The sequence below is a fragment of the Terrapene carolina genome, unplaced genomic scaffold, assembly GCF_002925995.2.
Source record: "Terrapene carolina triunguis isolate 2854851 unplaced genomic scaffold, T_m_triunguis-2.0 Scaffold58, whole genome shotgun sequence".
In the NCBI taxonomy this organism is placed as follows: Eukaryota; Metazoa; Chordata; order Testudines; family Emydidae; genus Terrapene; species Terrapene triunguis.
Window position 1 is genome coordinate 76341110 of NW_020664409.1, and position 25192 is coordinate 76366301.

A 25192-nucleotide genomic window follows, 5' to 3' on the forward strand; every position below is an offset into this window, starting at 1 on the left:
CCCCCCTGGCGCCCTCCCCCCGGGGCTCCGGCCGCCCCCCCCCGGGGCGGCAAAAAAGCCAGAGCCGGCCCTGCTAAAGTGCCACAAGGACTCCTCATTGTTTTTGCTGATACAGACTAACATGGCTACCGCTCTGAAACCTCTTAATTACACTATAATCAATGGGATCTTTGTACCCACTGTCGTTTTGGAGGACCATGCATATCCACTCTAGCCATGGTTCATGAAATCATACCCTGACATTAGGGGCCCTGGCAAAAGAAGATTCAATTACAAGCTTAGCAGCTGCAGGATGGGGTAGAGTATGCATTTGACAGGCTGATGGCAAGAGGGTGCTGCCTACAAAACCATTTGTCTGCCAATGCAGCCAATGCTGTCCATATGTCTGTGGTCTGGTGCGCCCAGCACAACATCTGCAAGGTTAAAGGCAAGTGTTTTTGCATGGGCTCTCGACACTTCTGGTTTTGCAGGCCTAGGACAGGCAACCATAAGGTAGAGTCACCAATGAACCCTGGAATTGGTTGCAGTGGGGGAAGGAAGCTGCCTGTTTTCATCACTTCATTATCTGCTTTTATTATAGAGATGTAAACTGTCTACTTGATATAGTGTAGAGGTGATTTAACCTTTAGTGTGATTTTAGGTTATATAGGCTTGGTGTGAAGTTAAGTGCCTATGTGATTGTGACATTTTGCAACTTTATTAAAAGCTTAGTACAAAACTTCCTGGATCTTCCTTCCTTTGAAAGCACCCACAAAGCCACATTTTCCAAAAATAACCAACTTAAAACAAACAAACCAACTCAAGGAAAAAGCCAGCTACCCCTCTATAAAATAACTATTACATGTTATTTTATGACATGCAATAAATATTCCACATGTTGTGCAATGTAAGTGCATGGCATTTGTATACAAAACATTAACCATCACTGAATACTAAAGGTTCAAAAGCCAGTATTAAAGGATGTGTTATTCTCTGGCCAAGTTCCTCCTCCTGTTCGCTCTCCCCACTCCAAAAACCATGTTGCTTGCTTTGCATATGACTACACAGAGAACACCTGTGCTTCCAGTTCGTGAAATAGTCCATTGCCAAGCCAGCCCCAGTTTTCTAAATCCTGCACTGGCTGCAAGATATGGTAATGTGAGGAGTCTGTGGCCATTAGTGCTAGCATGGCTGGGTTCCCTATGCCTCCATTCTTCCTCCAGAAATCTTTCCATACCTCTATGCCTGCAGCATGCTCCACTCCTGCTTTACCTTCTGATACGCCACGTATTCCTCATGCCTTTGCATCATATCCTCAACCATATCGTTGACAACCCACTTACGTTTATCCTGCTGCTTTATGGTCCTGTCACTAGGAAACAGTTGCAGAGGCTAAGACAGAATTCAGCCAGGCTTGATTACAGCAGCAGCAACATTGTATTGTTTTAAGTTAAGTTATTAAGTAACAACAAAAAGTATCCTAAAACCTGCCTCAGTCATCACTTAAATAATACCGCATGCTAGAAGTGGAAGGTACAGACTCCTAGCTGATCCAGGAAGAAAGCAACCAGACCACAAAAGTTTGATGAAAGTGACACTGACTACAAGGAGAAACTTAAGAAATGGCTGCTGAGAGGTAGCAGCATGCAGCTGCAACACGCAATTCCCTCACCAGCCCTATTAGTTATGGGAAATTCTGATACAAAAAATGTATATAGAAATTTGAAGTGTGTATGGAAGCCATAGGGACTAGTATAATAAAAGAGGAGCAAAAGAATGGCTCTATTTGATAGTGGTTGGTGTTCTAGTACTGGATATATACAATGTATTCCATGTGGAGGATGTGGAGGGGAAAAAATGAAGTATGGAGGATCATTGGGACCTTATGGAAAATATGTCACCTCTGACATTTTCCTGGATAAAAACCAAAAAAAAAAAGGGGGGGGGGGAGAAAAAAAAAAAAGAAAGGAAAATAAAAAAGAAAAAATAAAAAAAAAAAAAACACGAAAATTTAAAAGAAAAAAAAAAAAAAAAAAAAAGGGGGGGGGAGAGAAGAGGAGAAGAGACGGGAGTTTAAGTCTGTAACATTAAAAAGCCAGTGTTATGAATATAGAACATTAAGCAACCCTTTTATTAAAAGTCAAGCAATCTTGGAATGTAATAATTCAAAAAAAGACACATTAAAGGCTACTCAGAGGCGTAGATCCAACACTTGAAAAGGCAATTTTCATATATGCCAAGTGGCAGAATAAAAGCAGAAATGTAGAATAAAAAGACTCTAGAGGGACAGGCAACAGGACTAAAACCCAGAGTTAAACAGCCTTCCAAGCAGAATAGTGGGGGCAAAAAACCAAACTTGTTTGGAGACTGAGCTTGTTAAGTTTATGGAGGGGACAGTATGATGAGGCTGCCTACAACAGCATATGGCCCATCCACAACTGCTATTAGCAAATATCTCTAATGGCCAAAAATGAGGAGGGCTCTGAATTACTACTAAGTGTCTGGCTATTGTGTCTAACTGATCACCATATTTGGGGTCAGGAAGGAATTTTCCCTCAGATCAGACTGGCAGAGACCGGGGGGGGGGGGGGTTCACATTCTTCTGCCGTGTAGGGCAGGGGTCACTTCCTGGATTGAACTAAAGTAAATGATGGATTCTATGTAACTTGCAGTCTTTAAATCAAGTTTTGAGGACTTCAGCCAGAAATTATGGGCCTATTAAAGGAACTGGTGGGTGAGGTTCTGTGGCCTGAGATGTGCAGGAAGTTACATTAGATGATCATGATGGTCCCTTCTGGCCTTAAAGTTTATGAGTCTAAGTAAGAAAAGTTCAAAGAGCAAAAGGACAAAGGGGAAAAGCCACACATCAAAAATATGTCAGTGATGTAGCAACTGGTACAAGTATAAGAAGAGTCCAGCATTGTGGAGGGATGGTTTATAAACTGTAATAAAGCCTAAGCAGTTTGCAAAGGTGGGTGCAGACAAGACTCAGGAAAGTGTCTGAGTTGAAGGCAGAGTAAAAGGTCCCCCCAGTGAAGGAGAGGAGCTGTTCATGAACACAAAGGAAGAAAATGCTTACAAACTCAAAGAACAACTAATGCAAATTTGTACAAATGGCTAACAAACCAGACACAGCAACACATGTGAATCTCTACTTTCTCTGAACCACTCTTTCAGTTTCTTAAAGATTAAGAAGTCAAAGGCGAAACTGAAATCCTGTAATAAGGAGCATATTCTGTCCCTAGCAAGTGTGAATTGTCACAGATATACTAAAACAAAACAAGAATGTGTGTGTTAGAATATCAACAAAAGCAATCAGTCTATGGTGAGGTGCTTGGCCTCATCAAGACGGTACATGTCGGAATCGGAATAAATATGAAAACAAGCTTGAACCAGATATGAATAGGCTAAATGCATCCTATAATCATGTGTCCACAGAATGGAGGATTCTCAGCCTGTTATACTTGCCATCTGTAGTGTCTCACAAGCCTTAAAAAGAGAGATAGTTATACATATTATTCTCCCATAAACTAGAGAAAGAGCTGCCAAAAATAAGAACAGATGGCATCCACAAAACAGAAGACGAGTTAATAGACTGGGTCAACTCATTAGTATTTGAAAACAGAAAAGAGGGGCTCTGAACAATCAAGGAACATTCACTCTTGCCTAGAAATGAAATGGTTGGTGAAATGGCAGCAGCCAATTCTTTAAATCAGATGCTTTTGCAGTGTTTTGTCAGACTCCTCTAGGAAAAGGGAGCACCAAGATTTGCATTTTCAGTATACCATTTGACAGATACTGCTTCTTGATATAGCACTCAGACATGTGTTCAGTAACAAAAGTATTTCACCATAAGTGTCAGGTCTTTCAGGAGACCACAAAAGTGTACACTGATGGCAGTTTGGAGCAGCACCACTATTGGACATCAGGAGTCATTGTAAAAAGTTCTGGACATTGTAATAAGAAACAACCTTCAATTGAATAGAGTAAAATGTCAGTTTCAAACAACTGAAATTACCTACATTACTTAGAATCATAGAATCTCAGGGTTGGAAGGGACCTCAGGAGGTCATCTAGTTCAACCCCCTGCTCAAAGCAGGACCAATCCCCAGACAGATTTTTGCCCCAGATCCCTAAATGGCCCCCTCAAGGATTGAACTCTCAACCCTGGGTTTAGCAGGCCAATGCTCAAACCACTGAGCTATCCCTCCCCCCTTAGGGCAGAACTTGATCCTAAGGGAATAGTGTCTCATAATTCCAAGTGTCAAGGAACTTGGAACATCAGGACATCCAAATAACAAACAAGGAATTCACATATTGAACTAGGTCAGTAAGTTCATCCCCAAATAACTCACTTAAGAAAACTCCTTCACAAAGATGCTGAATAGGCATGAATGCCAGAGAACGAAAAAGTGTCCAAAGATTTAATTATCATTAGTATCAGTTCTGCAATTCTTTAGCCCTCTGAAAAGGATCATGGTCCTCAGAGATGTTTCAACATGAAGGCTGGAAGCTGTATTACTACAGAAACATTGGACTAAATGGTTGCCTGTAACATATGCAGCAAAAGCTGTGATAAAGTGTTTGCACAAATTGAAAGAGATACTAGGCCTTGCATACTTCTGCACAGAGTTCCACAATTTTTTCTATGGTAAAAGCTGAAACTGGCCATTCAGTGCAATACAAAAGGAAAAGCTTGAGCTCTGATGAACACTGTCTTGGACAAGGAAGACATCAAGCCACAGATAGTAAGAGTACTGGTTCCTGGTGCAGCTTCAAAGCTATTGTTTCTGGACTCAGGAAGGCAATGTGGATTGGTGGGAGAGGATTGCTCTGCAGACCAGGGATGATCAGCAGCGGCCAATGAATGTCAGGATGGAGAAAGAAACCTTTCTGGAGATATGTGCTGAACCCGGATCTAGAGCAGCAGCGTACCAACATGTGGTGCCCCATAACCATCTGGAAGTCACCCCAAATACTACCGGTCTGCTGCAAACCAATTCAGCAAGGAGAAAGCAAGCATTGGGGCCATTCTCATGCAGGTGTATAAGGCCATGGCAAAGGTACTGTTGCACTGGGTTATAAAGCTTGGCAATGCTTAGGAGATTATAGATGGCTTTGCACACATGGAATTCCCAAACTATATTGGAGCAATTGATGGGACCCATGTGCCTGTTATTTGGCTAAGCCCTGTATCCCCAAATCAGAGATCAGAATTCATAAACAGGAAAGGGTATTTCCCCATAGTGTTCCAGAGGATTGCCTACCACCAGAGCAGATTTACACTTAAATGCTAGGTGGTCTGAAAGGGTCCACAGTGCTAGGATGTTTTGGAACTCAGCTCTTTTTAAATTAATGGAGGAAGGACTGTTTGCCCCCAGGAACACTATGGACAATAGTAGTATGGACATTGCTACAATTATCCTGGGAGATTCCGCTTACCCTCTGATGACCTGTGAATGTCTTCATTAAACAGGGCCATTGGGAAAGAAGGGAGGAACAGTTTAACTAGCACTGCAGTAGTTGCAGAATGACAGAGCGTGCATTTAGCTTTCTGAAAGGGAGATGGCGCTATTTGTGGAATAGCTTGAAAGCAGCAGAAAACAAAAGTCCCAAAGACTGTAGCAGCCCATGGTATTTTGTACAATATTTAAGAGTGAGGGAGAAAGCCTTACAGGTGCAGGCGAGGCAGAGGTGCAGAGACTTGCTCAGCGGTTTGAACAGCCAGCATGGCACCCAATACAAAATGCACACAGCCAGGGCAATATTGTCAGGGGTACCTATTGCTCTTATTTTGAGGCTCAGGCCTGAAACTGTGCAGCTGCATTTCCAGCTGTTAAATTCCATCCCCGCCCCCACCCCATGGGATTGTTCTGCAGTTCTGTGTTGTTTATGGGCAGAAGTGCAACATTGTGGCAATCCCTACTGTATCTTGTTTTTGTCAGCATTTGTTTGTAAGCCCTTAAGAATTAGTGCAACCAATGATTTTCTGTGTAAAATGAACTGTCAACTCTCTATGAATGAAATTGAGTTTATTATTAAACAAAATGCACAAACAAAAATGAAAAAACAGCTTTTAATTATGAAAGAAACAACTACAAAGAACACTTTCATTAAACTAGCTGTAAAATGAAACAGCAAAAGCCAACAGTGCAGGGCAGAGCCCAACACAACGAGTTGTGGGGGAGCTCCTCATCACAGACAAGCAGGTCTTAGCGCTGCCATTTCTGGTTTGTCAGACTTCTGCCACTGACTACTGTAGCTCAAAGTTATCAAGGGCAATAGAGGGCTCAAGAGAGCTGGGGATCCAGGTGCACTGTTCTTGGTGCCCTAAGCTGAGGGCTAGAGAGGAATGGCCTCTGGGAGCAGTGTTCTGAGGGCACAGTGGGGAGCAGAAGTTGTTGCTCCCAGTAGTCCACATTGTCCAGAGGCTGCATAACATGGGTGGGTGCTGTTTTGCAGTAGTGCATTGCCTGCTGCCTTAACAGTAACATTTGCTGCAAAGGGGCATTTTGGCTTTGTATTGCCTCCAAGAGTTGCCTCTGCATTCCCTTTTCTTTTGCTGTACTGTCCCTGGACCATGGCAATGCTGTCCCTGGAAACTGCAACAGTCTCCTTAGAAAGACTATCAGATTCCTTCTCAGTCCTCAGATACTGCCTCTACCGCTCCAGATTTTTCAAGTTGGGGCGAGGGAGGGGGGTGAGAAAGACTAAAGATGACTGTGGACATTTCATCAGGACTTCTCTTGTTTTCTCCCCCTCAGGTTTGCCAGCCACTCAACCACTGATAAGGTCTCTGACCTAGAGGGTCTGGCCAGTGCAAGTGCTGTAACTAATTTATTAAAAAGTGACAAGAAGTTGTTGTTCATATTCTAGGAAGGGTGGCTAGATTTTTTTTTTTTTTTTAAAAAAAGCTTCCCCAAGATTCTTTGCAGTCTTGGGGCAGCCTCAGAGATGGTAAGTGGCATGTGCATTGGGATTTTTGGCCTGTGCAGTATATGCTGTGGCTATGCCATTGTGCCTTGGAAGCTAGGGAGAAGGGAGGGTAAAATGGGATTGGGAATTATTTTCCTGATCTGGCTTTCAAGTTTTGTTGAGCCTTGGAGATGCATATCTGATATAGGAAGTATGGCTGTCAAGTGATTTTAAAAAAATTGCGATTAATCGCACTGTTAAACAATAGAATACAATTTATTTAAATATTTTTGGATGTTTTCTACATTTTCAAATATTTATTTCAGTTACAACACAGAATACACAGTGTACAGTGCTCACTTTATATTTATTTTTGATTACACGTACTTGCACTGTAAACAAAAAGAAATTGTTTTATTTTTGAATGCAATTTTTTTGTACATAATTCTACATTTGTAAGTTCAACTTTCATGATAGAGATTGCACTACAGTACTTGTATTAGGTGAATTGAAAAATACTTGTTCTTTTATCATTTTTACAGTACATTTATAATCAAAAATAATGTACCTGACTTCAATTACAACACAGAATACTATATATATGAAAAATGTGGAAAAACATCCAAGATTTCATACATTTCAATTAGTATGCTATTGTTTAACAGTGCAATTAAAACTGCGATTAATCACAATTACCGTATATACTCGTTCATTAGCCCATTTGTTTATAAGCCGACCCCCCAAAATGGATAGGTAAAAATAGCAAAAATTGTATGACCCTTTCATAAGCAGACCCTATATTTCAGGGGTTGGAAAACTTTGGCTCCTGGCCCATCAGGGTAAGCTGCTGGCGGGTCAGGAGGGGCTCCATGCCTGCAGACACTCCAGGTAAACAAAATGACAATGTATTAGATATTCAATTCATTGATTCCATAGAGTTTAAAATGATCAAATTTTGGTGTAAACCCGTTTAATAAGCCGCCCCCCGCTCTTTGATGCGTCACTTTTTTACCCAAAATATTCGGCTTATGAACAAGTATATACAGTAATTTAATTTTTTGAGTTAATTGCATGAGTTAACTGTCGACAGCCCTAATAGGAAGGGTTAACAGGGTGAACTTAGGCACAAGCATGATAGTAATCTCCTCTACGTCCCCTTTAGGCTGTCCTGACTCTGGATGACTTAACATCTAGCGAATGGCCTTATTCAAAAAAGCAAAGGGCAGACCAGCAAAATTCATTGTGATGTTATTCACCAAGACGGTCCACCAAGCAGTGTTGCAGGAGTGCAAGGAAGTACTGAGCTATACCAGTGGGGAAACCTGTGCAGCTAGTCCTCATAATTAAGACTACAATTTAGTCACAGGTATTTTTAGTAAAAAAGTCATGGACAGGTCACAGGCAATAACCAAAAAGTCATGGCCAGTGACCTGCCTGTGACTTTTACTAAAAATATCCCTAACTAAATCTTACCTGCTTGGGGGGGTAGGTGCTCAAGTGGCAGCCTGTGGTGCTGCTGTTGCTCCCAGACTGTTGCCTGGGGCCGCCGAAGCAGCAGACGGTGCAGCTGTGGAAGTCACGGAGGTCCTAGAAAGTCACGAACTCTGTGACTTCCGTGAAAGATTCACAGCCTTACTCATAGTCTTCCAAGAAAAATTAAGAAAAAATTTCCAGCCTTAGAGTTTGCTTTATCTCCCCTGCAGACACGTTGAAAAAGAAGAGAATGATTTATTGGGTTCTGCAATGATTGCCTGAAGCATTCATTGTTGCCAGTCTAAGAATGCATGTTACAGGAGAGCTGTACTCTTTACATAAGAATGGCCATGCTGCGTCAGACCATAGTCCAGTATCCGGGCTTCTGACAGTGACTCATGCCAGCTGCTTCAAAGGGAACAAACAGAACAGGGCAATTATTGAGTGATCCATCCCCTGTCACTCAGGTCCAGCTTCCAGCAATCAGAGGCTATAGGACACCCAGATCATGGGGTTGTGTCCCTGACCATCTTGGCTAATAGCCATTGATGGACCTAACCTCCATGAACTTATCTAATTCTTTTTTTCCACCCAGTTATACTTTTGGCCTTCACAACAACTCTGGGCAAGGAATCCAGAGGGTTGACTGTGTTATGCGAATAGTATTTCCTTTTGTTTTAAAGCTGCTGCCTATTAATTTCAGCCAGTGATCTCTTATTCTTGTGTAATGTGGAGAAAGTGAATAAGGAAGTGTTATTCACCCCTTCACACCAGTCATGATTTTATAGACTTCTATCATATCCTCCCTTAGTAGTCTCTTTTCCAAGATGAGCAGTCCCAGTCATTTTAAAACAGTTACTGATCCATGACTGAACATTCCCTCTTAACCAAATTAACAGTTATGGGGTAATAGCCTTTGACAAGGTTCCCTCAAAGACTTTCTGAAAGTCCAAGTACACTATGTCAACTGAATCTCCCTTGTCCACATGTTTGTTGACTCCACCACTCCCAAAGGATTCTAATAGTATATGGGTAATCATAATAGGTATGATTTCCTTTTAGAAAAGCCATGTTGACTCTATCCTAACAAATCACATTCACCTGTATGTTTGATAACTCTGTTCTTTACTATAGTTTCAACCAACTGGTACTGAAGTTCAGCTTACTGGCCTGTAATAGCCAGGATTGCCTCTGGAGCTTTAAAATAAATAATGTGTTTCAATTGCTTCTTTGGTTTAGAGGCTGATTTAAAGTGATCGGTTACATACCCCAGTTGTTAGATATGAAGTTTCATATCTGAGTTCCTTCCAGAACTCTTGGGTGAATCCCATCTGGTCCTAGTGACTTACTACTGTTTAATTTATCAATCTGTTCCAAAAACCTCTATTGACACCTCAATCTGAGACAGTTCCTCAGATTTGTCACCTTAAAAAAAAAAAAAAAAGTGGTTCAGGTCTGGAAATCCCCCTCACATCATCTTCAATCAAGACAGATACAAAGAACACATTTAGGGCTTGTCTACATTGGCACTTTATAGCGCTGCAACTTTCTTGCTGGGAGCTATTCCCCTCATGGAGGTGGGTTTTTTTTAAGAGCACTGGGAGAGCTCTCTCCCAGCGCTATGCCATGACTACAGAAGCCACAGTATTGCTTTAACGTTGCCAGTGAAGACATGCTCTTAGTTTCTCCACAAAATCTTTGTCTTCTTTGAGTGTTCCTTTAGCACCATGCTCCAGAGAGGTCTGGCAGGCTTCCTACTACTGATGTACTTAAAAAAAAAAAAAAAATTGCTGTTCCTTTGTGTGTCTTTTCCTAGTTGCTCTTCAAATTCTTTTTTGGAAGGAGAACATCCAACTGGTGGAGCAGAGGGAAACGATCCCAAAGTTGGGACCCTCCTTCCAGACGATGTTGTAGTATCCTCTTGCACTGAGGATACCTCTCCGTGGGAGGGAACTCCAGTTATTAGGAAGAGACCGATATTAGTAATGGGTGATTCGATCATTAGAAACATAGATAGCTGGGTTTGCAATGTGTTGGGGAGGGGGGAGGCATAAACGGACAGCATGGAGTAGGAAGGGAGGCTCAGAACAGAAGCTAGCATGGCAATATAGTACAACAAGTCAGTTAAAATAAATACATGCCAACGTTCCCTCCATAGGATCAGCCTCCTCAGTCCCCATCTAGGTATTAATTTCTGAAAAAGACACACTAGATACCTCCCATCAAACCTGGGAATGAGTTCATCTACTGACAAATCTGTTTTTAATAAAGCCTAGCTAATGGAAGAACATCCACATTTAGTACTACCCAAACATCACTGCAGCATTGAATATGTTAGCACACAGTTATATAGAAGATTTACCACAGTTAAACAACATATATATATATGCACACATACACACACACAGTTTGACAAGGTAGTTAATGGCCAGAAAAGGCTAGACTGATTAAAGAAACATCACCTTATTGTCATTCAGTGATCATGAGGTAAAGAGATTTTACAAAATTAATAGCAGATGTCTGCTAATGGTACCAGAGAAAAAGTAGCAGAAACAAGTAAATCAAAAGGCAGCTACACCAGAATTCCATGAATTGATCTTGTTATGAATTATAGAAAAGTGACTGTATGAGACATGGACATACCTATAGACCAGTGGTTCTCAACCTGTGGCCCATGGGCCGCTTGTGACCCAGTCAGCACACACTTGCAACCCACGTGACATCCTCAGGGCCATGCAGGTAGTATTGGATGTGGCCCACATATCACACACACACACACACACACACACACACACACACACACTTTGCTTTGTAGCAGAACCAGAAGACAGATGAAACATCTAAAAACAATGACTGAGACCCATTTATACTGTAATATTAAAATATAAGAACAAATTGACTGGTCTAATTTACTAGAAGTGGGCAAATAGTGCATGGAGCGTTTAAGCCATGTGAACTACAAAGAACTTTGTATTTCACACAAATACCCAACGTTTTCAGAAAGAAGTTGGCTAAATAAAATAAATTAATGGAGATATCCTATCTCCTAGAACTGGAAGAGACCTTGAAAGGTCATCAAGTCCAACCCCCTGCCTTCACTAGCAGGACCAAGTACTGATTTTGCCCCAGATCCCTAAGTGGCCCACTCAAGGATTGAACTCACAACCCTGGGTTTAACAGGCCAATGCTCAAACCACTGAGCTAGCCCTCCCCCGTAAGCTATTATCATCTATCTGATCACTTATATGCCCATACATGTTAACAGTAAAATTTTTGAGTAGAATTCTGCCCTCATTTGTACACCGTGCTATCCCAGTGAAGTCAGTGGGGTTGTACAGAATGTGAGAACAGAATTAGTCCCTTTATATTTGCATATACTGATATCCCACTACCAAATGTGACTTTGAGTAAGATAATAGTAAAGCCCACAAATTCTGTTGCTCTATACGCATCTTCATATGTTACAATGATTTGTAGCAGAGTTGATAGGCTAAGTTCATTTTAATAAATGACAGGTGAGCCTCAAAAAAAAAAAAAAAAAAAAGTTAAGAAAAGCAACTTGTGCTCTCAAAACTCCATAACTATTCTGCGAATGTTCATAGACCCATAAAAACTGCTTATTTTAAAAATGTAAGAGGGAAGACAGGAGTCTGAATGGGAATTACACAGTTCACGTGTTGGGAAGGAATCATTCCTGGATTATTATTTTTTTAAAACTTAAGTTTATTTACAGACAAGTTTAAGTCATCTCAGTTTAAAAAAAAAAAAAAAAAGGCTGAGTCAGAATTTTATGGCTGCTGATAGCATTCATTTGAAATGGGGAGGAATAATTTAAAGTGGATGCCAGGGCACTTTTTCCTTCTACTACTGTTAAAATTAACATAACTGAAAGATTAAAGAGGGTTTAAAAAAAACCCCCCACTTACTGTAGAACCACAAAACAAAGATTCTCAGGAAGATTCAGAGGCAAATGTAGTGGCTGGAACTATTTCCAGTCACTTTTTAAAACTAATGACTTGATTTCAAATGTGATAGTGTCCTTTTAAGTAAAGGGGAAGGAAAGTATCAAGTTAAGCTTCACACGCAGATGTAGGAAACATTGTTGAAAGTGCAGATAGAAAAATGCAACTCACAACTGTTATAAAAATAGTTCACAGAAAAATTAAAGTAGATATACCAAAAAAATTAAAAGAAATATCCTTGGGCTCCTTAATACCTGCCTTTTCATTATGAATGTTCAGTTTCCTGCTGTTAAGACCACTTCTCCTTTTCTTGTTTAAGCTCTCACCCATCACACCCTAACCCAAGTTCCCAGTAAAAAGCTATAGTGGTCTAGTATGTCTATTGGACTGCGTCATATGCTGCTCTCTGAAGGACTCAGGTTTGAGAAATAAGAGTGTTACAAGTCAGTTTTAGTGTAAAGTTTCCTTGGATTCTTTCAGACCCTCGAGGACCATAGTTTGTTTCTCCACAAAGCAAAGGGAGGAGAGGGGATGGACCCTCCAAACATCCTCGACATCCATGGAGCTCCAGAACATTCACTCGAAGACCCTGCTATCTTTGAACTAATTCCAAGTCTTCCACACATCCCCCTGGCAATATGTCCCTTTCAGCAGCTGCCTCTACAGGCAGGCATACGTGCATGTGCTCGCGCAGACACGCTCATCCCTACACAAGTCTAGTGATTAGAGTCTATTTATGTTATTAGACATATGCCACCGTCCTCGCAAATCACCATGGCATCGAAGAATCTCTGAAAGTATTACAAAAGCAAAAATAGTCACTCTGGTTCTTCCCAGCCAATAGGAGAAATAGGTTGATTAGACTGGGGGGAGAGCAAGAAGAGTCTGACACTTCAGATTACTTTTTTTAGGGTGTCTCTATAGAGCAGCTAAGAGATTGTTTCCCAGCATGGATAGACACACACACTCTAGCACTGCTCAAGCTAGCACACTAAAGCTAGTAGTGGGACCATGGCAGCGCAGACAGTGACTTGGGCTATTTAAAGCCGAAACTCATTTCCCATTAAAATCCTGAATTTTCAGACCTCTTCTCCCACTAAAGAAACAAACCTATGCACCCCTAACTTAGACCACATTCTCAGCCAAAAGGTGAATTTTTTTCCTCCCTGGGAAATTTAAAGGGGGGAGAGAGGGGGAGTTTCAGAAAAACTCCCTACAAGTTTTGCTACTGACATTTTGACTCATCATGACTCTGAATCAGTAAGGTACTGAAGCACATGAGTGGTCCCCCTAAAGTCAATGGTGCTACTCATATGCTTAAAGTTAAGTACATGCTTGAGTACCATGCTGTCTCAGGGCCTAAATCTCCAAATTGGCTTGGTCTACAATCTTAAATGTAAGGTGCTTCACTACCTATGCATTAGATTAGAAGCACCGTATAAGCAGTATTTTATGAGGATGCAGACAGGAAAATTTCAGAAGAGTGGTTTTGTTTGGACAGAGGATCAGTTGGATGCCAAACAGCATTGCCTTTGCAGATCAGAAGGCTGGGAATGCTAGTTTCATCCACAAAAGTGGTTTAATGTCTACAGTGAGCAAATAGGTGTCAGACCTCTTGTTCCTTGCCAAGTTTTGCTAATTCACGCAATTTTAAGTCACAAGTCTTGAAATATTTGGTATCTTTTGTTTAGCCCCAGCTCCTGAAGTTATGTAAATGCAGGAGAACCTCAGCCTTCATGTGAGAGCAAACAAAGTCTCTTGCTGTCTTGGTAGCAAAGAAAGAGCCTCAAAAATGTGGCATAAGTGTATCCCAAAGGTTCAGAAACCAGAAGATTTAAAAAAAAGTAACAAGCCGACTTTAAAAAAAATCTTTTAATTCAGCCAACTTTAAGAATTTTGAATGCTTGGGGATGGTAGTACCACTTCCTCCTGCCCCCTGTAACACTGGGAAAGTCACTTACACTAAAGCTTTCAGAAGTGTACACTAATTTTGGGTGCCTCTGTTTAGGTGCCAAACTTGAGACAACTAAAGCTTGTTTTTCCACAGATGCTGAGCATCCTGTGACCCCCACTGAAATCAGGCCTTAGGTATCCCAAATTGAAGACCAAAGATTGAGGCACATAAAGTTAGTGAAAGTTTTGGTCTTAGTCACTATGCTTGTTTATCCATTTATAAATCAGGGACAGACACCTACTGCACAGAAGTGTGAACTATGAGGTTTAGGGCAGGGCCGCCCAGAGGGGGGGCAAGTGGGGCAATTTGCCCCAGACCTCACATGGGCCCCACGAGCCCTGACTGAGAATCCCTTTCCTGGCTAGAGGCTCCTTTTTAATTTACACTCATCCGGCAGCGCTCCGGGTCTTCGGCGGCACTTCGGTGGTGAGGGGTCCTTCACCTCGCTCCGGGACTTGGGCGGCACTTCAGCGGCGGGGGGTCCTTCAGTGCCGCGGAAGACCCGGAGCCAGTGAGGGACCCGCCGCCGAAGACTCAGAGCGCCGCCCGGTGAGTACAAGCGCCGCAGCGGATGGTGCCTTTTTTTATGTCCGCTCCCCAGCTTTGCCCCAGGCCCCCTGAATCCTCTGGGCGGCCCTGGTTTAGGGTCTGAACCTGCAACCTGAGTAAACAAAACTCCCACTGAAGTCAGTGGAAGTACAGTCCAAGACTGCCAATTTTGGGCTTAGTTTGTTTGTACTTGTAAAGTGCTATGAGGTTCTGGAAGGGCTATAGAAATACAAGGTTGTTGTTGTTGTTGTTTTTAATAGATACTATTCATTTCACCTGGGAAAAAAGTAGAATATAAATTCTCAATGGATTAATTTTAGATTGTGCAATTGTATCAGTATTTGACAGACCTGATGAACCAATGTAGCTGTATTTCTAGTATAGGCAACAGATAGTCAATGAAGTAGCAATGGGTTCCAAACAATGAGTAAATAGTGAGCAAAATCCCAAACCAAAAGGCTTAAAGAAGTTGGTATTAGATTTAATATATGCCAGATAAAACAAAAAGCACATGCAAAAAAAAAAAAAAAAAAAACCACCTCATAAAGTTGTCATTAATATATACAACTTTTGTTTTAAAATATTTATGATTTTACATAAGAACACAAAAGTTGTCATGCTGGATCAAAACAGAGTCATCTAGTTCTGTAACCCTCTCTCTAACAGTAACCTGGTAACAGATGCTTGAGAGGAAAGATACAAGAAAGCTGGCAATCAGCAAAGAAAGTTTCTTTCTAACTCCCCACCCAATCAGTTTGGCTGGGTGTTTGCCCTGAAGCATGATGGTTCATATAACTTAATATACGCAGTGTTGATAACTCTCAAAACTGTATTGCTATCCTTATGATATTTAGGCCTGGTCAACAGAGAGATTTTGTACAATTATAGCTACTTCTGTTAAAGAAAATACAACCACCTCTAACTGAAATAGGTGTACTTGTATGATATTATTCCCCTTCCTCTACTCATCAATAAGCTATAGTGGTATAAGCATTTTATACCACTATCATTGCATCCACACTAGGGTGGGGCTGTACTGCATTAACTATACCAACACAGGTAAGGCAGTATAACAACGTTTGTGATTAGACAGAGCCTTGGTGTTTTACGTAAAGCAACAACTCCTGGAATCAAGTTTCTAGTCTTCGTGGCTGTGGAGAAAAGCCTAAAGACATGAAGCCTAAAGGCTCAAAATTCAAAATGTATTTAATTATCACTATATGAGGGGGGACTTAACTCATGATGTTTGAGCATTTGGGGTTGTCAATACTGCAACAGTAAGGGTTTTTTGTTTTAAGTTTCTAATTTTGGATGTTCCTGATTTATTTGAATAAGTCTCTCTAATTTTGAGATGAGGCTATTTTAACAGTGCTTTTCAGATAAAAGCTCCAGCCAAATAGTTTGGATGAGGTCCATAGCTTTTATTATTGTACTGTTACAGTCTAATAAAAATTCTGGATAATACATTAGCTGCAATTAGCTTCAGATGCTTACAAAAATCATTTATGAAAAGCTTTTCTCCAGAAGAATCACAATTAAAATGGAGTGGTGATAATATAATCATGATTTATCAATTCCCTGTCCTCCAAAAATAATTAAGTATCCTAAAGCTATATTTCACTGCCAGCGGCTTTTATTTAGTATTACTGACTGCTGTTTGTAGCCAACAGAACATTCACATATTCTCCCGGCTTCTGCTGTGTCTTAGACTTGGGCAACTTTTTTTTAAAATGAGATTTTAAAGGGAACACTGAAAAAGCAGGATCTTTCAAATGTAAGAGCAATATACTTTACCAATATAGTCCCTAAATCAGGGGTTCTCAAACTAGGAGTCGGGATCCCTCAGGGAGTCACGAGGTTATTACATGGGGGGTCAGCTTCCACCCCAAATCCTGCTTTGCATCCAGCATTTACAATGGTGTTAAATATATTTAAAAGTGTTTTTAATTTATAAGGGGGGTTGCACTCAGAGGCTTGCTATCTGAAAGGGGTCACCAGTACAAAAGTTTGAGAACCACTGCCCTAGATGCTGCACTGTGATACATGCCCAGAGCCCGACTAAAGTTAGTGGTTATCCACCCATGTCACATTACACGGCAGGATTGGAGACACAGGCAGAGTACTGGACAACTTGTATGCCATATGGATTTCAGTTATTACAGCAAAAAAGTTGATATTTCAGGTCACTAATAATCTGGTACAAATGCTATATGTAGTAGTATTATGAAATGATGTCTATATACCCTTCTCTTTCCCCTTCCTTCATTTTAGGTATATTTTAGAAGGGGGGTGGGGGGGGGGGGGGGGGAGACTTTCCTTCCCTTTGACCTGCAAAAATCCAATGGCTAAACTCAATTAGAAAGATAATTTCAACTAGAAGACTTTACTGTTAGTAACAAGGCCCCTGCCATACCTATTTAAGAAGGGGAAGAGTATAGGGGCTCTCTTATGCAGCTATGCAACCTCACCCTCAAACATATCATTTCCTAATTTCCTCACATAGTGGGGTGGAGGGGGAGGAGAAGGGATCTTTCTTAAAGTTATTTTAAGGCTGGGCACATATGTCAATTTCTCCCTCAGAATTAGTTTTAAAAATATAGAGTTTAAAGCCAGAAGGAACCATTGACCAGAGTTTCTCAAATTTCATTGCACCACGACCCTCTTCTGACAACAAAAATTACTACATGACCCCAGGAAGGGGTACCAAAGCCCAAGCCCCACTGCCCCAGGCAGGGGGCCAAAGCTCAGGCACCGCTGCCTTGAGGGACACCAAAGCTTGAGGGCTTCAGCCCTGGGCGGTGGGGCTCAGACTTTGGTTTCAGCCGAAAGCCCCAGAAGTCTAACGCCAACCCTGGCAACCCATTAAAATGGGGTTGCTACCCATTTTGGAATCCTAACCCACAGTTTGAGAACTGCTGCATTAGACCATGTAGTCTGAACTCCTGTATCTCTCAGATTTAGTTTCATCCTGTCAGCCCTCTGTTGAGCCCAATAAGGGTTTGTCTACACTTGGAAATTTAGCTATTCCGGAATAATATGCCTTTTCTGATTTAGCTTAATCCATTAGTTAAGATATACAAGGCCAACACTTAGAAAAGAGCAGATTTGATTTAGAAGTAATCAAGATAAAAATATGGAATCCCCAATGTCATTTGTAGTCAGGTTCAGACTAGAACTGCATTCAAAGGAGGTTTGTTACAGTCTCCTCACCATCCCCAAAACTAGTTCTAGAGACAGAAGAGGGAGATATTAGGATTTCCCTCTTGGATTAGTTTTAGTGTTGGGTGTTTTTATGCTCTCCTCCCCCACCCCTCCACTCATAGGGAATAAACTAAATTTGTAAGAAGCAAAGGTTAATTCCTGAGCTGGGGGAAGAATAACTTTAAGGCTTGGGGGAGGGGGTGCATTTTACCAGTTCTGTATTCCCACCCCCCACGGAATTAGTGCTAAATTGTGCAAGCACATGTCAGTCTTCATATCTACCCTAACATGGGGTGAATGCCAAGGCTTGGGGAGAGGGAAGACCAGGGTCTCTCCCCCCCTCCCATGGGCGAGGTGAGTAGTGCCAAGGCTGGGGAGGCGGGGAGGAGGATCAGGGTCTCTCCCCTCCCCCATGGGGGGGTTAGTGCCAAGCCGGGGGGGTGGCGGGAGATCAGTATCTCTCCCCTTCCCCATGGGGGGGGTTAGTGCTAAGGCTGGGGGGAGGGGATCAATGCCTCTCCCCCCATAGGAGGGTACTGTCTCTTCCCGTCGCCCTAAGTGGGGAGAGAAGGGGGATACCAGGAGGGCGGGGCCGCCCGTAGCCCCGGTGGTGCCTAGCGAGGCCTAGCCCCAGCTCCTGCCCCCACCCACCAGACCACGCCGCCAGCTGCTCCCATTGCCAAGGCAGGGAGGGGACTCGGTACCTTCTCGGTGCTGCCTGCTCCATCCTGCTGCTATTGGGTGGCGGCACGCTGAGCCGTCAGCCGCGACGCGAGTGTCGCCTGACAGGACCCCGCCGGCCCCCCCTAACTCCACACAACTTTCCGGCAACTCTGGGACTGGCCCTTTAAATGCGATTCCCCCCCTCCCCACCGGGGTCGGATGCCAGACTCTCACACAAACGCCACCAACTCCTACCCTGCTAGCTGCCCCAGACCTGCCCCTTTCATTGGCTACTAGCGGCACAAAGACAAACACTGATTGGATGCTAATCAAGTCACTCAGCACCTTAGAAAGCGGAAGAAAAAGTCCCTCAGCCCGCACTGAAGCGGCTTGGGGAGGGCTGTTCGTGTCCTGGGAAGAGCGAGCGGACCTGCGTAGGGAGGAGGCGGGGCGGGGCGGCCGGCGTAGAACTGTTAGTTCCCAGCATGCACCGCTCCTCCCGGTTACCAGCTGTCGAGCGGCGCGTGCTGGGAGATATAGTCTCCAGCGGCAACGGCCAACTGCTGCCTGTTCTGCTCGTGAGGACGGAGGTCTGAGGGACCCACCCGCGTGATTGCCGCGGGCCGGGCACTGACATCCCTGTGTCGGGGCCCCTCGGCCACCCCCTTACACTTCCCTGGCTGGAGAAGTGATACTGCCGGACAAGTACATGTTTTGTTGGCCGCGAGGCTTGGCAGAGCTTAATTGTGGTAGATCGAGATAAAGCTGCGTTGTCCCAGAGATGCCCCGGGCTCGCTGTCCTTCAGAGCGAGCTTTACAGCCCCAACGAGGGAGAGTCAAGGCTGAAGAGGGAGACGTTCCAGGTGGTGTGTTAGGTCATTGCCAAAAACAGGGACGCTCATCTTCGGTCCTTGGCTACAATAGTCCAAGTTTTTAATCCACGCAACACCTAAACAGTTTGATTTAAAATGTACGCTGCTTAATAGTGCATATGAAACGCTTAAATCTCCTAATTCATACTAAAGTCTAGTCCACGTGAGAGTTCTATAGGCAATACAAACCAGTGGGTGTTAATATAAACAATTATTTGCTGAAACCTGGATGGTTGGAGATTCCACAGGAGATTCCAGTTCATAAGAAAAAAGAAAACAATACAACAATGTTTATTTTGCATGTCACCTTGTCATAGTGATTGATCAGCCATTTGAAAAACACTTTACAGTACATGAGGGTTAGCTGTGTTAGTCTGTATCCACAAAAACAACTAGGAGTCCGGTGGCACCTTAAAGACTAACAGATTTATTTGGGCATAAGCTTTTGTGGGTAAAACCCCACTTTGCCCAAATAAATCTGTTGGTCTTTAAGGTGCCACCGCACTCCACTCTGTAGTACAAATATTACAAATATTTGGTTTGTATATTATTTCTATTACATTTACAGCAAACTAAAGTAATCAGATTCATAAATAAATAAAGTTAAAACACAAACAATACATTCAATGAATGTAAAAAAAGTAATTGAATTTAACTGAATTAATTTGAAGATAAACCATAGATAAAAAATTCAGATTCCACATTTCTTTTAATATCTAATTTAGTTTCACATTTTATTCATGTGCTTTATTATATTGCCATGCAGCCCCCTTTGCTTTTCTTATAATTTCTTTTGGTGGCTCTAACTTGAAACATGGCTCAGGATTTGCCAGCTTCACTTGGGAAAAAAAACAGGGGACAGTGTCCCATCTAGTCCAAGGTTTGGTCTGAATGGTGTCTTAATTTTTTTTTAATAAGACTGAACACTCTTCTCCTGCATTTGAGTGGGGGTAAAACTAAGATAAGCTTGGCAACCTTGCACTGTAATGGGAACTTGAGAAAACCACTAGGGCTTTTGACACTGCTAAGATATACCCACAGTGTCCATCTTGTATTGCACATTGTATTGTTATCTGTGTCAGTTTGTAGTGCTGCCTCCTCCCATACACACTGAGGAATATCTGATTTCTGCATCAACTGGTAATCAACAAACTCCTCTTACAGCTTCTCTATCTCAGGTAACCTGCTCTTAAAAACCTACAATGACAGAGATTCCATAACCTCCCTAGGCAATTTATTCCAGTGCTTAACTACCTTGACAGCTAGGAAGTTTTTCCTGATGTCCAACCTAAACACCCTTTGCCAAAATTTAAGCCCATTGTTTTTTGTCCTATCCTCAGAGGTTAACAAAACCATTTTTCTCCCATCTTCTTGTAACATTTTATATACTGGAAAACTGTTATGTCCCCACTCAATCTTCTCTTCTCCAGACTAAACAAACCCATTTATTTCAATCTTTCCCCATATAAGCTTTCTAGACTTATAATCTTTTTTGTTCTCCTCTGGACTTTCTCCAATTTGTTCACATCTTTCCTCAAATGTGGCACCCAGAACTGGACACAATACTCTAGTTGCAGCCATATCAGTGCAGAGTAGAGCAGGAGATTTACTTCTCGCATCTTGCTTACAACACTCCTGTTAATACATCCCAGAATGATGTTCGCTGTTTGTTTTTTTGGGGGGTGGGGGGGAACAGTGTTACACTGTTGACTCATATTTAACTTGTGATCCACTATGACTCCCAGATCCCTTTCTGCAGTACTCCTTCCTAGGCACTTTCCCATTTTGTACGTGTGCAACTGATTGTTCCTTCTTAAGTGGTGTACTTTGTATTTGTATTTTAATCCTATCCTCCAAAGCACTTGCAACTTCTCCCAGTTTGGTATTGTCCGCAAATTTTATAAGTGTACGCTCTATGCCATTATCTAAATCATTGATGAAGATATTGAACAGAACCAGGCCCAGGACTGATCTCTGCAGGACCCCACTTGATATGCCCTTCCAACTTGACTGTGAACCACTGATAACTACTCTCTGGGAGCAGTTTTCCAACCAGTTATGCACTCACCTTATAATAGCTCCATCTAGGTTATATTTCCCTAGTTTGTTTATGAAAAGGTCATGTGAGACAATATCAAAAGCCTTACTAAAAATCAAGATGCCACATCTACCGCTTCCCTCCTATCCACAAGGCTTGTTACCTTGTCAAAAAAAGCTATTAGGTTGGTTTGACACAATTTGTTCTTGATAAGTAACAGTCAACATAGATTTATCACCTTCTAGGTCTTTGCAAATTTATTGCTTAATTATTTGCTCCATTATCTTTCTGGGTACAGATGTTAAGCTGACTGGTCTGTACTTTCTCGGGTTGTCCTTATTCCCCTTTTGATAGATGGGCAAATATAGGGCCCTTTTCCAGTCCTCTGGAATCACTCCTGTCTTCCATGACTTTTTGAAGATAATCATTCAGATATCTCCTCAGTCAGCTCCCTGAGTAGTCTAGGATATATTCATGCCACATTAAATATTTGCACATTTAAAAAATAAGGAAATCCAAAAATCATTGCTATACCTATACAAACTAATACTTACTCCTGAGGGAATTCTGCACCAAAAAATTAAAAATTAAGTGCCAAAAAAATTTGCACACAATATTTTAAAATTCTGCAAATTTTATTTGTCAAATAAATTTAGAGGCTCCAGCATGGCAGTGGGGAGCACAGGCCACCGGCTGCACAGAGGTGGGAGATCACCCTGCAACTCCTCCCCCACCCATGACACAGGTAGCTTTTCTGCATGATATTACTGATCACTTGAATTCCCTCAACTTGCAGCTCCAAGGCGGTCTAAACAGTGTTGTGGATCTGTTTGAAGAAGTGTGTGTCTTTCAGAGGAATCTTGAACTCTTTCAGACAGACATAACAGGAAAGATGTTGCAGTTTCCCACATTGCATGTTGTTGCTACAAATGAAACCAATGAAAACGATGCAAGAATTCCTAAACAATTGGACTGAAAGTTTTAAAATGTGATTTGAGAATTTTAAAATTCCAAAGGATTTGCTTTTATTTGTTTGTGATCCATTTGTTGTCTCTGCCAATGGGCCTTGCCCTTCTGAAGCAAAGAACATTCTTGATTCAACTGATGAAAGTGCCTTTCAATTAGAAATTTTAAGGCTCCAGAGCTCAGATGTCTTGAAGACAAAATTGAGAGAAGTAGGACTTTGTGATTTCTGGACTCAATATGCTGACCAGTTTCAGAATAGCCAGAATCCAGCTATCTATCTTTTAACAATGTTCAGATCAAGATACCTCTGCAAATCTGAGTTTTCTACCATAAACATTAAAAAACCAACACTGCAGTCACCTGGCAGATCAGCATCTTCACCAACATAAGAACATAAGAAAGGCCATACCGGGTCAGACCAAAGGTCCATCTAGCCCAGTATCCTGTCTACCGACAGTGGCCAATGCCAGGTGCGCCAGAGGGAGTGAACCTAACAGGCAATGATCAAGTGATCTCTCTCCTGCCATCCATCTCCACCCTCTGACAGACAGAGGCTAGGGACACCATTCCTTACCCATCCTGGCTAATAGCCATTAATGGACTTAACCACCATGAATTTATCCAGTTCTCTTTTAAACTCTGTTATAGTCCTAGCCTTCACAACCTCCTGAGGTAAGGAGTTCCACAAGTTGACTGTGCGCTGCGTGAAGAAGAGCTTCCTTTTATTTGTTTTAAACTTGCTGCCTATTAATTTCATTTGATGACCCCTAGTTCTTGTATTATGGGAATAAGTAGATAACTTTTCCTCATCCACTTTCTCCACATCACTCATGATTTTATATACCTCTATAATATCCCCCCTTAGTCTCCTCTTTTCCAAGCTGAAGAGTCCTAGCCTCTTTAATCTCTCCTCATATGGGACCCGTTCCAAACCCCTAATCATTTTAGTTGCCCTTTTCTGAACCTTTTCTAGTGCCAGTATATCTTTTTTGAGATGAGGAGACCACATCTGTACGCAGTTTTCGAGATGAGGGCGTACCATCGATTTATATAAGGGCAATAATATATTCTCAGTCTTATTCTCTATCCCCTTTTTAATGATTCCTAACATCCAGTTTGCTTTTTTGACCGCCTCTGGACACTGCATGGACATTTTCGGAGAACTATCCACGATGACTCCAAGATCTTTTTCCTGACTTGTTGTAGCTAAATTAGCCCCCATCATATTGTATGTATAGTTGGGGTTATTTTTTCCAACGTGCATTACTTTACATTTATCCACATTAAATTTCATTTGCCATTTTGTTGCCCAATCACTTAGTTTTGTGAGATCTTTTTGAAGTTCTTCACAGTCTGCTTTGGACTTAACTATCTTTAGCAGTTTAGTATCATCTGCAAACTTTGCCACCTCACTGTTTACCCCTTTCTCCAGATCATTTATGAATAAGTTTAATAGGATCGGTCCGAGGACTGACCCTTGGGGAACACCACTAGTTACCCCTCTCCATTCTGAGAATTTACCATTAATTCCTACCCTTTGTTCCCTGTCTTTTAACCAGTTCTCAATCCATGAAAGGACCTTCCCTTTTATCCCATGGCAACTTAATTTACATAAGAGCCTTTGGTGAGGGACCTTGTCAAAGGCTTTCTGGAAATCTAAGTACACTATGTCCACTGGATCCCCCTTGTCCACATGTTTGTTGACCCCTTCAAAGAATTCTAATAGATTAGGAAGACACGATTTCCCTTTACAGAAACCATGTTGACTATTGCTCAACAGTTTATGTTTTTCTATGTGTCGGACAATTTTATTCTTAACTATTGTTTCGACTAATTTGCCTGGTACAGACGTTAGACTTACCGGTCTGTAATTGCCGGGTTCACCTCTAGAGCCCTTTTTAAATATTGGCGTTACATTAGCTAACTTCCAGTCATTGGGTACAGAAGCCGATTTAAAGGACAGGTTACAATCCTTAGTTAACAGTTCCGCAACTTCACATTTGAGTTCTTTCAGAACTCTTGGGTGAATGCCATCTGGTCCCGGTGACTTGTTAATGTTAAGTTTATCAATTAATTCCAAAACCTCCTCTCGTGACATTTCAATCCGTGACAGTTCCTCAGATTTGTCACCTACAAAAGCCAGCTCAGGTTTGGGAATCTCCCTAACATCCTCAGCCGTGAAGACTGAAGCAAAGAATCCATTTAGTTTCTCCGCAATGACTTTATCGTCTTTAAGCGCTCCTTTTGTATCTCGATCATCAAGGGGCTCCACTGGTTGTTTAGCAGGCTTCCTGCTTCTGATGTACTTAAAAAACATTTTGTTATTACCTTTGGAGTTTTTGGCTAGCCGTTCTTCAAACTCCTCTTTGGCTTTTCTTATTACATTCTTGCACTTAATTTGGCAGCGTTTATGCTCCTTTCTATTTGCCTCACTAGGATTTGACTTCCACTTTTTAAAGGAAGTCTTTTTATCTCTCACTGCTTCTTTTACATGGTTGTTAAGCCACAGTGCATGCCCCTTGCCCTGGACTCCTACAAACCTCTCTTCACAAAGTTTGCCAGAGATCATCGATACCACTTCTCCACTTAGAGATTGCCACAAACACGGGTAATAATTTTG

General features: G+C 42.0%; 1 protein-coding gene across 1 annotated transcript in view; it reads right to left on the minus strand.

Annotated features, from left to right (window-relative positions):
- Nucleotides 1-18887, minus strand: part of STK3 (serine/threonine kinase 3) — a 278273-nt gene extending 259386 nt beyond the window's left edge. The window contains exon 1 of the mRNA XM_024215812.3: nucleotides 18738-18887. Coding sequence (XP_024071580.1) covers nucleotides 18738-18760 — 23 coding nt within the window. The 5' untranslated portion in view covers nucleotides 18761-18887. The remainder of the gene's footprint in view (nucleotides 1-18737) is intronic.
- Between the last annotated feature and the right edge of the window lie 6305 nt (nucleotides 18888-25192).